Source organism: Rutilus rutilus (assembly GCF_951802725.1).
Source record: "Rutilus rutilus genome assembly, chromosome: 16".
Taxonomy (NCBI): Eukaryota; Metazoa; Chordata; class Actinopteri; order Cypriniformes; family Leuciscidae; genus Rutilus; species Rutilus rutilus.
The window spans coordinates 36,176,646-36,191,918 of NC_140224.1; the positions used below are offsets into that span (position 1 = coordinate 36,176,646).

At 40.7% G+C, this 15,273-nt stretch overlaps 1 protein-coding gene across 4 annotated transcripts in view; it reads right to left on the minus strand.

Moving 5' to 3' along the window:
* Nucleotides 1-15,273, minus strand: part of dlg5b.1 (discs, large homolog 5b, tandem duplicate 1) — a 48,052-nt gene that overhangs the window by 6,619 nt on the left and 26,160 nt on the right. For 3 of the 4 annotated variants that reach the window (XM_084433968.1, XM_084433967.1, XM_084433966.1), the window contains exons 15-27: nucleotides 13,854-13,946; nucleotides 11,492-12,322; nucleotides 10,587-10,689; nucleotides 10,322-10,457; nucleotides 9,778-9,899; nucleotides 8,614-8,694; nucleotides 8,338-8,497; nucleotides 5,628-5,790; nucleotides 5,414-5,547; nucleotides 3,256-3,390; nucleotides 2,349-2,529; nucleotides 781-929; nucleotides 114-284 (exon numbers count right to left, since the gene is read on the minus strand). In XM_084433968.1, the coding sequence (XP_084290094.1) occupies nucleotides 114-284; nucleotides 781-929; nucleotides 2,349-2,529; nucleotides 3,256-3,390; nucleotides 5,414-5,547; nucleotides 5,628-5,790; nucleotides 8,338-8,497; nucleotides 8,614-8,694; nucleotides 9,778-9,899; nucleotides 10,322-10,457; nucleotides 10,587-10,689; nucleotides 11,492-12,322; nucleotides 13,854-13,946 (2,459 nt within the window). Of the gene's footprint in view, nucleotides 1-113; nucleotides 285-780; nucleotides 930-2,348; nucleotides 2,530-3,255; nucleotides 3,391-5,413; nucleotides 5,548-5,627; nucleotides 5,791-6,791; nucleotides 6,870-8,337; nucleotides 8,498-8,613; nucleotides 8,695-9,777; nucleotides 9,900-10,321; nucleotides 10,458-10,586; nucleotides 10,690-11,491; nucleotides 12,323-13,853; nucleotides 13,947-15,273 lie in introns of all 4 variants that reach the window. The other variant, XM_084433965.1, reaches the window with a different exon arrangement.

Below are 15,273 nucleotides of genomic sequence, written 5' to 3' on the forward strand. Positions count from 1 at the left end.
AGGGGGACTTTAAACAGCTTGACTCAAGTATTAAAGAAAAATTAACTTTTCATGTCTAATTATAAATAAATAAAAAACAGTGATTATCACATGAATATCACATGAAGACCTACATGCACTTGCTGGGCACATGTCCGCGCATCAGTTTCTGTGCATTCTCGTCCAGTTGCCATGCCAACCAGTAGCCGAAATTCCCCCTGGGCAGCGTGTCGTCCACGTAGAGAATATCATCCTTCTTGAAACTCAACTCCTGCTCTAAATCACCGACATGGTCAAATAAAGCCCTGGAAGACAAACAGATGAAGAGTAAGAACATGCAAAGCATCATGCAACCATATAGATGATATAATGTATACATATAAATCTTTTTGAAAATATTTAGTAAATATCTTAATATCTACCTATTTGCTCTGATTGTTTTCAGTCAGAGGAACAAACAGTTATTGTGGTCAGTAAATATTTATATGTGACAGGTAGGGTTATTATCACTAACTAAAAATAATACATGTGGGGATTTCACGATGTGGCCTTTATGAAACTTAATGTTTAAATTAATTTATCATTCAAAAGGAAACGGTCTGATCATAAATCACATTATTAACCCAGACAGGGTCATGAAGAAAATAAACGAAGGACAAAATTATTGTGCAGTTTAAGATGTCATGATACACAAATATCTGACCCCAAAATGCAACAAGTGACCAATCAGAATCAAGATTTCTAGACGTGTAATAAATAACATTAATCTTTATTATTAATGGACTATTAACAGTCCGTTACCTGATGTAAAAACCGTCTCCTGGTGCGTCTTTGACCCTCCTGAAGTGTTCGGGTCGGTTCTGGACTCTGAGGACGACGTTCTCCGCGGGTTTCAGGATCTCCAGGTACACCTCCTCAGCGGTCTTATTCTTCAGACTTACTGAGTTACACTGCAAACAGGAAATTACATCACAACAGGGAACCGTATTGTAGAGGCCACCAAGTGCTGGGCGGAATGACCAAAAATACACCGGTTTTACCGTATATGACGGTATTATTATTTGTTTCAAGCATGACTGGGTGTTAACCACATTCTCTACTGATCGAGAGAGGAAACACTGCAGTAGAGTGACTTAGGGCGTTTTCACACCTGAAAGTCCACACCAAGGTCCGAACCAAAGTTCATGTTTTGATACACTATATACATTCGGTTAGTTTTGGTTTGGTTTCTCATTGCAATTATGCGAGCGCACTAAAGACCTTTACATGACGTACTCGCGTCCTGTCGTCATCATCTCTGTGGGCTGCATCTTGACATTGATTGGTTTGTAAACGGACGTGCGTCTGACGTCAGCGTGTTGTCAATTCGGCGGGAAACTTTGAATTATTACGGCATTACTCCCTGCAGCTCCAGCTATACTCGAGGCTAGTTCACATTCGCCAAATGAACATCCTCGTTGTGCGAACATTCAGTGGTTTAGGAGACGCGGGAACCACCGGAACTTCCTGTAAATAGTCTGAAAGTCCGAACCAAACAGAAAATGCATTCACACTAGAAACGAACCAAACCTTTGTTCAGTTTGATCCGGACCGAGACGACCTCTTTTTGTCGGACCAAATTTGGTCAGCTGGTGCGGGCCGTGGTCCGGGGGAGGGTTCACACCTGTAATTTTGATTCGGATCAAACTGAAAAGTCAGAAAATCCGGACCAAACAAGGTAGATGTGAAAGGGCCCTTAAAATGCACTATTTTATCGTCACGAGTGAATATTGTGGAAAGATTCCACACTATTATTAATACAGGTTTGCAAGGCTGTTTACAGAGAGGTGCCAGCAGGAGGCGCTTTAGGAGCGGCAGAAATAGCGGTGCTCATAAACACTGCTTTATAAGGCGAATTATCAAAGATTAAATGAAAATAACATCGAAACTTTTCTAAAGTCAGACAGTGTCATATAAAAACACCCACGCCGCGTTTCGACTTTGAAACGTGCAGTGCTCATGTTTATTCAACGATGTCAAAGCCTTTTGGAAAATCTATTTGTGGCGGGCAGTGTTGATATTGTGAACCAATGTATGGGAAACACTAATATAATTTGACAGTTATCAATTATAGTTTAACCTCTCCATCTTCACCGTCACGTTCAGTAACACACACACAGCTGAGCATCACCACAGTGCAACAGTGAAAAGACCCTCTCAGACAGTGTCGCACCGCGCCTGCGTTCCCAGTGTTGTTTAAGCGACATACACTGGTATTGAGGTATATAAAAAATTAATATCATAACAAAATAAACACCGGTATTCGGTATGAACCGGTATACCGCCCAGCAGTAAGGCCACCTCAGATGTGTGTGATGTCTCTTCCGTACCTCCAGTATCAGGTCTCCAGGCTGCAGGCCATCGGCTCCTCGAGCAGAACCGTCCTCTTCTACGCCCTCAACAAACACCCCGGTCAGGTTTCCTCCGCAGATCTTCAACCCTGGGTCCACCTGAGTCTTCCTCAGCACCACCTGCCTCGGCTCCGCATGCTTCCTGCCCTCACTCCGATCCCTGGCCAATCACAGAGCAGACGGCGCAGTTAAACCAATCAGAGCAGTGGATGTGTTCACACCATAGACTGTAAAAAAAGTTGGATGACGCCCCTTCACTCTCTTCCATTGGTGAAAAGTGAAGCCGCCAAAGTCCTAATATAGAGCTGACATCTTACGCAGATTTGGGACCTGATTCTGCACATTAGTGAACGTGAAGTGGAGTCGTGATATCAAGGTCCCGCCCTCACTCACACACGTGAAGTAGAGTAGCGATATCAAGGTCCTCACTCTCGCAGAAACGGTTAGTACAAAGTTTACTGTGTGAAATAAACAGTTATGGACATTTAGAAGCTCCAATTAAAGCTGAAGTTGGTGCCTCAGTGACTTCGTTTAGAGAAGCTGTCAATCACAGCTGTCAATCATGACGTCATATTCCCGTTTTTTATAGCATCAAATAACTAAGACCAAACTTATTTAAAAAAACTAACACTTAAACTTACATCAGTGTGATAAAAACTACCTAAAATGACAGAAAATATCTTTGAAAAAAATGTATTTGATTGTTTAATGTTTAATGTATTTGATCATGTCCCATTAGACTTCATGGGGAGGGCGGGGCTTATGAGCTATACTGGGACCAGCCACCAGGGGGGCGATCGAGACGCTTTGGCTTCACTTTTCAGCACTTGTGCAGCACACTTGGTTCACACTGATGACAGCGATGGAAAAATAATGCGTTTATTACCTGTCGGCGCTGCGAGGGCTGGATGTGGGCGTGGCCTGTTTGGAGGGCGGAGTCACGGTGCCCTCGTCCTGTTCGCTGAGCGTCTCGGGGGTCCCGGGTGTGGAGTGAGAGCTTATGGACGACTCCATCCGGGAGCTGGCAGCATTGGTTGACATGGATAAGTATTAGTATTATTAAATCAATTCAATTCACATTTATTTGTATAGCTATCAAAAAATTCATTAATTTAAACAATGTAATAATTACAGGCAGAAACAATGAGCTCATTGAAGTAATGAATATTATGCCATGACTACTTTCAAAACTCCTGCTAAACAGCTTAGGATTGGGCGATATGATTGAAATTTTAACCCTGTAATACAGCCTAGTACCGTATTGTTCAGAATATAAGACGACCCTGATTATAAGACCAGCCACCTTTGTCAAGATGTACCTTTTGGAAAAAGGTTTTTAGGAGACCAAATCTTAGGTTTTATAAAGAAATTTGTTTTATTTGGAAATAATTGTCATATTAAAATTTTTGTATTGAAAGTACCGGTATGGTAAACACTAGTAAAATGTACCAACGATCACATTTAAAAATGGCATACCATTAAATAAGCTGTAGTCCATCTGAATTAAGCCTATATAACAATTAGGCTATCCATCTCATAGTGAAAACCATGTAGCCTACCAAAACATCATCAACAGTAGAAGTGAAATCTTATTGCAGTTTTGAAATTTGGGTACCGTCTTAACGTTTATCACGTACGGGGGAAGTTTGGTCCAGTCCGCGAGGCACACACACGAGACAGTCAGGCGGCTCTTAAGCCCCGTTCACACCGCCAGCGACTTTGTCGCTGTATGTCGCTAGTCTCTGTACTGTGAAGTCGCTTTTGGGCGTTGGTAGTGCTGTCGCTCTAATGTGATTGGTAGACTGCACGTCTGGCCACACACAAAATACCCTCACAAGTGATACAACTATATCATTTTAATTTGACTAGGAATTAGGCTCAAAAGAAACGGTATGCTGTTGGGAGAGTGTTTTTATATTACCACACAGCAGTGTTCAGTGGATTAAATCATTTACTAGATTAACGATCGATCAATCTACAAATTAACTCATACTGTCATAAATTACTAAAAAGTCATTCGAATTTGACAAATAATCAATTTTCTTGTCCCTAATAGTCAACATAATGCAGGGGAAACTGTAAAATGAACTGCAGCAGTGCTAAACTTGCATCATAAAACTACAACACTCGAACTATAAATGTATGAATTAAACTCACTGAGACTGTCGACAGTTTCTTTTCCATGCATCGTTTTATTATATCCATGTTTGTGGTTAGTTACAGTCAAATCATATAAAACAGTGAAATCGCCCTCGAACTCTTCTGTCTTGCCTGCACTCGAGACTCGAGACGGTGACGGGAGCTGAGCTCTACTGAAAGGCTTCTTTCCTATTGGTTATCGCTCGCGAAAATCGCTTCTCATTTGCATAAAGTTGACATTTCTGAACTTTTGTCACGTGTCTCACGTCGCTTGACACGCCCACATTCTGTCGCCAACGGTCACTGTCGCTCGTGTCGCCGGAAGTCGCCAGTGCTCCATTGAAATGAATGGGATCATGTCGCTTTGTCGCTGCGTGTCGCTGGCGGTGTGAACGGGGCTTTAGACGGAAAGGTTTTAAGACTCGCGAACTTCTAACATTACACTCTGACACACTGCATTTCTTGGCACACTCGTTTTACGTGTATTTGGCGCCACCTATTGTTGCGGGTGTATTATTGAAATGTAAAAGTCTAGACCCTGAATATAACAGACCGTTATTTTTTCCAGATGTATATCTAAGAAAAAACCATCGTCTTATATTTGGAACAATACGGTATATAGCAAATCAACTGCTTGATTGCTTGTATCACAAAATGTAAACTATAGTATCGCCCAGCTCTAATCTGCTCAATTCAACTATAAGGCATGAAGATATTAATATTAGTACCAAGCTTTTCTGTAAAGCTGCTTTGAAACCATATAGTGGAAAAGCGCTATACAAATAAATTTGACTTGCCATGTCAGGATTGTGAAGCACCAGAGAGTCACGTGTGTTGTGTTGTGTGTGTGTGTGTGTGTGTGTGTGTGTGTGTGTGTGTGTGTGTGTGTGTGTGTGTGTGTGTACCTAGAGCGAGAGTGATTGCCCAGTTGGTACATGTGTGGGTTGTACTGAGCCAGTATGGTGATGATGTCACACTGCTGCCCAATGATGAGTCTCGCCTGCTGCTCCGTGGCGTTCCTGAGATTAATGCCGTTAAACTAAAGAGAGACAAAAGGAGAGATTCACATGTTTTCCATTTCAAAGGAAGCTCTTTATTTCTATGCGTTTTCTAACCCACCTCGAGCAGCTGATCTCCAAACTCCAGGTGGTGCTGTTGAGCGATGCTGCCCCCCGTTACCTTGGAAACAAAAATCCCGCCATTCTCCCCGCCCACGATGGAGATGCCCAGAGGCTCCGCCCCTTTGGGGATAGTGACACACCGTGGCTCTTCTATGTACGGCCTGAAACGCCAAAACACACAATATGGGCTTCAGCAACCAACAAAACCAAAAAAATCTAATCTACACACACACACACACACACACACATGCATTTACTGCCATGTTCAGATATGTATATGATAACAGTTGCTGTATGATCTACCAAAATTTCAAAAGTTCTTAATATGTGACATTCTGCCAAACAGAAAATAATTTTGCTTTTGCTTTTATAAAAAGCTACAGACATGATTTCAAAGCGATTAAAACGTCTGCCAAATGTAAGTGTAAATGCAATATTAAACTTATATTATTAATATTAGGCTCTATAGCAGGGATAGGCAACTCCGGTCCTGGAGGGCCACTGTCCTGCAGAGTTTAGCTTTAGCCCTAATTAAACACACCTGAACAAGGCAATCAGTGATTTCAGGATTACTAGATAGATACAGGCAGGTGAGTTTTTATCAGGGCTGAAGCTAAACTTTGCAGGACAGTGGCCCTCCAGGACCGGAGTTGCCTATCCCTGCTCTATAGGGTATGCTATACATTATGTGCAAAAATGGTTAATATAAAAACATTACATTCTACACAAAAAACAACTGCTTGCCACAGATTTAAGGTTAAAAATCACTCAATAAAAAACGTGTTACTTGTTACTGCTCTCATAAAATATAATTACATGCATTACATGTAGCATTTTAAACATACATTTAACATAGCAAGATGTAAGTTATGCTTGTCCCGCAGGAACTCATCTGTGCATGTTCAGGTGCGTTTTCTACATAGAAATGTGCTTTTCACAAATATGTGATTAATCGCTAATAATAATTATTATTATTTTCATTATCAATTATCAGTTTTATTGATCAGTTGTCACAGATGTTTTCGATTGAGCACTACTTTAAATAGCATGCATTTTAAGAGAAAAGCAAATCGCATCAGATAAATTCACTTGAACAGCAAAAACTGAGCCGAAACATGGTTTGTTTGTTGGTTTTTGTGTTCTCACTGTGTAGTGGACAAACCTCAGGATCCGTAAAGACGCAAACCACGATCTCTGAGCTCGAGAAAGCTTCAGGTTAGACCTGTTACGCAACGCACATCTGGAGCAGGAGGAAGAGAAAGGAGAGAAATGGGGCAGAAGAACAGACAGACTAGAAAGGAGTCAAGCAGAACTGAGATAAATATAGACCGAGAGAGGAAGACGAGATGAAGAGGAGGAGAACGGCCCGTGACAGGCTGTAAGATGAGGACAGAAGCAACACATTTACTCACCCTCGTGTTTTTATAGAGCTGTGTGATATTGTTACTTAAAGGGATACTTCACCTCTGGAAAGATTAATGTGTATTTAAATTGGGTCATTTATTGGGAAATTTTTTCAGAAGTTGGAGCCTTCTAGACGGAGAAAAGCCAGACAATGTATTTTTGGCTCATGTGGATGAAAGACTACAACTCCCAGAATGCACTTGCTTCGCTGCCCTACGAGGCCACTCCCAAGCCACGCCTACCGGTTACAGAGCGCAGTTAAACAACTAGGCTAGGCTACTAGTTGACTCGAAACTTATAAGACGCCGTTTTATCGTGAGTCTCCGTGACGACTGACGAGTCTGCCCGGGATTTCGAGATCGCCCAAAATGTCCGGGATTCGGCTTTTGCGTTCTACAGTCGCCATTCATCATGTTTACTGTGGCGAGCAGGACGAGGCTGAGGGGCCGCGGGAGAACGACGCGAGGCCGGTGGTGTGATTACTGATGAGTGACACCTGTGAGACGCACCGGTCTCGTACCTCTCACGGAGGAGCGGGATTTGCTTACCAATGCTAAAACGCACATCAACCGACCACTGGTTTAGCGTTCATGTAAACGCTACATTCAGATTCACCAATCGCAATGAATTCAGTTCGATTGAAACAAAAGGTGTGCATGTAAACAATGAATGGCGACCGCAGAAAGCAAAAGCCGAATCCCGGACATTATGGACGATCTCGATGGCCGGACATGTCCGGGAAAAAGAGGATGGTAACACCCTACTACTCAGCTTTCTAACCCCTACTACTCAGCCTGCTAGCTTAGCTTCCAAAGAAAGATGGCTGACACTATGTGTACATTCTGTGAGTGAGATCCCTCTGTGGACAGGTTGAAAACATGCGGGACAGCCTCTACTACTGGCTGGAGTCTTCAGCCTCTGGCCAAAAAATCCTCCGATGACGCAAAGTTAAAATTTGCGTCATCGGAGGATTTTTTCCAGACAAAAAATACATAAATCTCTCGTCTCAGGGGGACATGAGGGAGGGAAGCACGGTCATGCGAAGATACAAAGCTTAATGCTAATCGGTGAAGTATCCCTTTCAGTGAAACTCTGTGAATGGGTATGAAGTGAATGGGTATGAAGTTTCTAACATATATCGATCATAAGACTTCAGTAGACGTCATGTGGACTATTGTTATGGTGCTTTTATGTCCTTTTTGTACTTACTATGAATCAATGAAAAAATGGTGAGATTTTCAGAGATTTTTATGAGGGTGAGTAAATGATGACAGAACATTAATTTTTTATATTTCTAATTCTACCTGTCCCTTCTCCGGTCTATTGACACAGGGCTGACTGACAGCCTGGTGTGGGCGGAGATGGAGCCCTGTGATTGGCTGCTGGTGAAGGAGGCGGCGTCCAGAGGAGAAAGGGGCGGAGTTACGAGACTTGGGCTGCTGCAGTCAGAGTGAGAGAGTGATCCTGAAACACAACAGCAAAAAAACTTCACAAAGTCCGTAATGTTTTGATTTGTACTGTTATGTGTACATCCATCCATGCAACAGCACAGGAAGTGTGTTGAGCACATGTAATGTTACCTCTATCAGAGCCGTGAACGGATCGAGCGTAGCGAGGGGTGGAGGGAATCTTAATGCGCTGCTCGCGGTACTGAGACAAACCTACACACATGAACACAATCATAATCACGATCAGTTACATTCATCCACAATTACATCATCATCAACTGTTATTGACCACAGACTTCAGATGACCAATCACAGACTGCATATTTTAGACTGTGAATGTCAATCTCAGATGTTGGATTCATCAATAAAGATTTTATATTTCCAATTATGATTTGAAATTGTCAACATGTGTGCAAACTTATGACAGTGCAAAAGGTGACAAACCTTCAGGTGCATGCTAATAATAAGCACTATTACGATTATTTAAAAAATATATTTTTTTAAATTATACAAACTAAATCAATAAAGAAAATTGTTTTTATAACAATACTATTGTACTAATAAAAAAACAGAGTATTTATTATTAATAATAATAATAATAATAATAATATTATTATTTTAATATTTTAATTAAAGGTATAGTGGAGGATCTTTCCGAATTTTAGATAAGACCCGCCCTCTCCACCTTTTGAATAAGTTTGATTGATTCACCAGAATGATTGACAATTAGGAGGACCAATAGTATAGGTGATCCACCCGGAAGTAAAAAATCCTCCGCTATACCTTTAAATGAAAAACATTCAACCATTAAGAAATATATTACAACATTAATACTATTGTACTGTAAAATAAAAAGAGAGGATTTAATATTAATAATAATAATATTGTCATTGTTTGCTAAAATAAACCGTTTTATTTTTCAAATATAATTATTACATTACAGAAATTAAGCCAATAAATAAATTAATTTATTAATATATTAATAATAATATTGTACTGTGAAATAAAAATAGAATGCTTAATAATAATAATAATAATAATTATTATTATTATTATTATTATTATTATTATTATAATGCTTATAATAATCATTTTACTTTATTAAACAACATTTATAGCTGTCTTTGATTTTTTTTGCTTTCAAATGTTAAGCTTAAACTTTGGCTGAGAAATGCAAGGAGACCTTAAAGCTTCTCTATTGTTGACAAGCGTCAATAACTGCAGTCCACGTGTTATTCTCACTGCAGAACATGACAAAAGATGAGGTCACATGAGAGAGAAGTGTGTGTTACACACCCAGTCTGGCGCTGGAGGGCAGGGAGTTGGTGTTGTGCTGTCCTGAGCCGCGAGAGCTGTCGAAGAGTTCACCAGAGCACTTGTGGTTGAGATCCACACTCCATCGGCCCTGGTGCTGCGGACTGAGGTCGAGAACACACAGAGGTTCACCGTCTCACATCGGAACAGACCACATACATCAGGGAGAGTGTGTGTGTGTGTGTGTGTGTGTGTGTGTGTGTGTGTGTTTTTTATCTATACTTGTGAGGACCAAATGTCCCCACATGGATAGTAAAACTCGAGATTCCCTACTTTGTGAGAACTTTTTGCTGGTCCTCACAAGGAAAAATTATTAATAAACATAATAAAATGTGGGTTTTTTTAAATGTAAAAATGCAGAAAGTTTTGTGTGATGGGCAGGTTTAGGGGTCAGGTTAGTGTGTGTGTGTGTGTGTGTGTGTGTGTGTGTGTGTGTGTGTGTGTGTGTGTGTGTGTGTGTGTGTGTGTGTGTGTGTGTGTGTGTGTGTGTGTGTGTGTGTGTGTGTGTGTGTGTGTGTGTGTGTACCTGACTTGAGTGTATGTGTGTGCTGGAACTGAAGGAGGGTTAGTGGTTTTGACACAGTGACTCCAGGCCGTGTACACTGGGTTCCTCATGACTGCGGTGACAGCTGGGTAGGGAGACAGTGTCCTGGGAGTGGTGTCTAGACACACAAACACACAAATAAATGTTTTTGACATCACTCAGCGTGAACATCTAATCTTTTCATCTAAGACTCAACTATGGCTTTAAATGAACATGGTTGTGCAGGCGTTTCTGGTGTCAAACTCACGTGCTTGTGCAGGTGAGAAGCCTGAACTATGACGATTGGAGCGGAAAGGAGAGAACCGGACCAGATCCACAGGCTCAGGAGAATGTTCCTCATGAGAGAAGCTCTGCAGGACAGAACAAGGATGAGGAATCATGGGATCAACCCTGTGTTGATTAGTTGTGACTAATTGATTAGTAGAGAGTGGCACAGGCATGTTAAACCTGACACTTGAAATGGAACAGTTTATACAAGGTATAATTACATTTGTGTTTATTGTTGAGTATCATATTTGATATATCAGGGCCCAAACTGAGCAAAAATAAGCAATTTACTGCAGATGTTGATATTTATATGGTCAAAAAGTGATGAAATTCTGATGCTTGTAATGTAAATCAATGAGAGCTTTATAACAGAACAACAGATACTTACATAAAATGTATATAAATATCAATATCTGCCAATAATATAGTGTGATATTTTAGTAAGATGATATTTAAATGCTGAGTTTTATGATCAAAGCTCTGTAGTTTTAAAACATATAATGCAATGCAATACAATGATTGAGAGATGAACAAATAAACCTTCCTCAAAAGCCTGATGATCATATTTGATACTCGTTTGAATTCTTCTACATCTGGATAATCCAGTAAAGCTCAGCTGCTTCATTTCAGTAAGTGTTCGTCTTGAAATATTACTAATAATATAAAGTTTTTCTCATTTTAAACCAGTGCAGATTTGACAGCAGAAAGACACGTGAGGCACGAGCTGAAGGAGGACGTCTGTACAATCACACTAAAAGGACATTTACTAGATGAAAAAGTCTAAACTATTAATCAGACGACATGATTGTAAGTAGATTGTGTGTGTCAGTAATGGTTTGATCATTTAGAGGCCTTAGAAACGTGCATATTAAATATGCACAGCACCTGTGGGAAGGGCATCTTAAGGGGCGTGAGGCTCCGGCGTTGAGCGGGTGCAGAGTTCGGTCTTCCTCTCCTCAGCTCCGGTTCATCTGCGCCCTGTCCACACACTTCCCCCGACCCCTGTCTCTGAACGACATTCCCATTGCGGTCTCGATTATCAAAGTCAGGCGTGGTTTTGTCTGTGGGCGTGGTCTGAATGGGCGTGGCCGGGGGTGAGCCGGTGGTTATGGTCGAATCAGAGGCGGAGCTTCCCTGCGGTTTGTGTTTGAACTTGAAGGAGTCGCTGCGTTTGGGCGGGTCGGGCGGCACCTGTGGCGACCCCTCGGTCCACGAGCTCTGCGGGGAATGTTTCTGGGACAAACTGAGGTAGTCCAGCTTGGACGGCGTCTCCGGCCGTTTAAACATGTCTGCGTCAAATATCGACTTCCGCTTCTTTGGGGTCTTAAAGATAGAGAGCGGCGGGATGCTGTCAGCAGTCGTCATAGCAACCGCTACCATTTTCGGCCACGTGCCGCCGCTTTGTTTCCGCCTCTCCTGACCCATCTCTACGGTGATGCAGTCGCCGGGGGAAACGGGGTGAAAGGTGAGGGGTCGTTTAGAGTTGGGATGCAGGCAGATCTCGTGATACGGGTCTGAGCGATACAGAGAGCCACGCTGCGCGCGCTCGCTCTCCACGTCACGTGTCGGGCTGTACGTGTCTTTATGGGTGGAGTGGTTGCTGGTGGGCTGCTTCCTGCAGGGCCGCAGGTGATCGGCCGACTTCCCGTTTGAGTTCCTTTCACAGTCACGCTGGCTCTCAGCGATGCTCTGACCCGACAGACTCTGTGGGAAAAACTGGGATAAAGAAAGAAAAACTGTAAAACATTAAACACTAGGGGGTGTAACAATACACTCATATCACGACACTGAACTCACGATACGATATTATCGCGATACTCAGAGACATATAATAAAATGTACTGTTGATTAAATGAATAGTCTTGGAACAAGACCTTGGATTGAAGATAGATAAGGAAAAATGGGAGCAAACATGTGCAAAAGCTCAAACACAGACAGTTAACAGCAGACTAAAACTGTTACAGTACAATTGGCTTATGCGTACTTATATAACTCCGGTAAAACTAAACAAAATTTATAGCAACATACCAGATACTTGTTTTAAATGTAACAGTGCAAAAGGCACATTAATTCATTGTATGTGGGAAAGTGATAAAATAAAAGAGTTTTGGAAAGAAATTAATAATATGATATGGCATATAGTCTCAGTGAGATTGCCACTGGATCCTGGGCTTTTCATTATTGGTATTCATCCAGATAACTGGAAAATTAAAAAGGACACTCAAGTATTGGTAGACATGTGTATTCTACATGCCAAACGGCTCATCGTCATTTATTGGAAAAAGATAGAAAGGCCTGCTATAACTCGATGGTTAAGAGAAATATCTTCATGCATTGCAGTGGAAAAGATAACATATATTCTTAAGGGTAAAGAAGACCAATTTAAGAGGATTTGGAGTCCCTTTTTTATTATTTATTGAGCAAGGGGATATGAACAATATAATAGAGGAGGAACAAAATGCTTGATTAGGTATTACATTCATTCGAAAATATATTTTAATTTGCACTAACCCCATTTTATTTTATTTTATTTCTCTTATCTGTGGCTATTACTGATTGCAGTGTATTGTTAACTCTTACTTCCAAAGTACATACTTTATTATCCAATGTTGGTTTGTGCTATTGCACTTTTCATGTAATATGAGCCCCGGTGTGTTTTTTTTTTTTTTTTGTACATTATATGTGATGTTACAGACATGTGATGTACATTGTTGTGTAAGTGTTTAAGAAAATGCAATAAAAACAGTATTACGCAAATGAATAGTCTTGGACTTGGTGCTGGAAACCCAAAGCACAGGACAATAGAGACACCAGAATAACAATATTCATGATTCTGAAGCTGAAAACAGAATTATTTTAGATGAATATGCTTTCACTGTCACTGACTAGATATATTTAAAATAATGTAGGCCTTTTTACTGGTAACAAGAGACATTTGGCATTATCAGGACCCACAAATATTCCCCCATTGCATTATTATACATTATGTTTAACATTATACTTAGTATAATGTAGTACTGACACTAAAACTCTGAAAACTTGAATTTTTTCCTCACACAGTAATTTTTATTTTGGGTGAACTAAACACAATACATATTGTCACTATCCACAATATATTGTTACATTTTTGTATTGTGATATACTGTGACACTATTGTTACACCCCTATTAAACACTTCAGGAAAAGAGTAAGCTGGTCGAATTTATCACATAGAAAAGGACATAAATATGATCAATAATAATCTCACCTTCAGGAGGGAAAGAGAAAGCGAATCTCTGCAGCTCCGCAGGAGATTCTCACATTCACTCACTGATTTATTATCCAGTGAAATTCCGTTTATCTGCCAGAGAAAATTAAACAACCATAAAACAATCACAACAGATATGCTCAATATATATGCCTGTGTGTACTCTAATGAGCCAGTATGCATGCAAATGAACCTCTGCTCTATCTACCAATCAGAGCTTCACGATTTTATGCAGGGCTTGACAGCGAGGACTGCCCGATCGGGCCGATCACTGTCTTGAATGTTTATCATTTGCACGTGTTTGTAAGCCTTGCCGATGGAAACATTCAAGAAGATGCAAAAAAGAGCTCAATTTGGTACTCGATGTGTGAGAAGTTTTGTTTTCTCACCAATCCGGAGTGCGGCATGCGAATAATTAACTGATTTCTCTTTCACGTCTTCTTGCTTGAACGGATAATTTCACGCAAAATGATGTCAACGTGCCTGTCTGGGCGAGTATCCTAGTAAACATAGTTTTGCCTTAAAGGAATATTATTTTTCTTCCTAGTATGGAAGTCAATGGGGTCCATCAACTGTTTGGTTACCGACATTCTTCAAAATATCTTCCTTTGTGCTCAGCAGATTCAGATTGTTTTATTTAGTGCCAAGTCAGCATTCGAAGCTATTTTCATGGCAAAAATTCAATAACAAAAATACAAATATCAAATAAATACAATAAAAACCAAACAAACAAAAACTGCAAGTCATATTATACAAGATTTTTAAAATTAACATATGGTAAATCCAAAACCTTTTCAGGCATAATCTTACTAAAGTCCTTAAAGCAACACTAAGGAACTTTTCCTCGTCGGTCCCCCTACAGGTTGGAAGCGGAATTGTCCATTACCGCTGTCGTAAATAATTTCGCCGCCCACAGTCTACCGTCGCACACACGCTCGCTGTTTATCCAGCGCCGGCTTTGGAATGAACGATGTCCACAGACAAGGTAGAGTATGTCGCATGATTTTATGAAAGTATGATGTATTGCGACATCAGAAACCAAGAAAAACTAAATAATGACTATTGTAACGCTTGCCGTAAAGCAAGTCAAATTTGTAGTTTTCTTATGTCTCATTCGAACTACAGAAACGCGACCCGGTTTGGCAAACTTGCATAGTGCGGTTATAGCCGATAGAGGGCCGCAAAGCGAATGCAGAAGTGCCGTTCACCCTGTTACGACTTGATGAACCACTGATACGATTTTGGAAACATTATTTGAAGGTAAAACATTTTCCTTAGTGTTGCTTTAAGTGAGGTAACTTCATAAAAGAGCATTCTACATGTATTAAGTCCAGGACAATCTAATAAAATATGTTTAACAATTAGGGGAATCTTACAAAACATGCATAAAGTTGGGTCTTCACCTTCAAGCAAAAAAGCA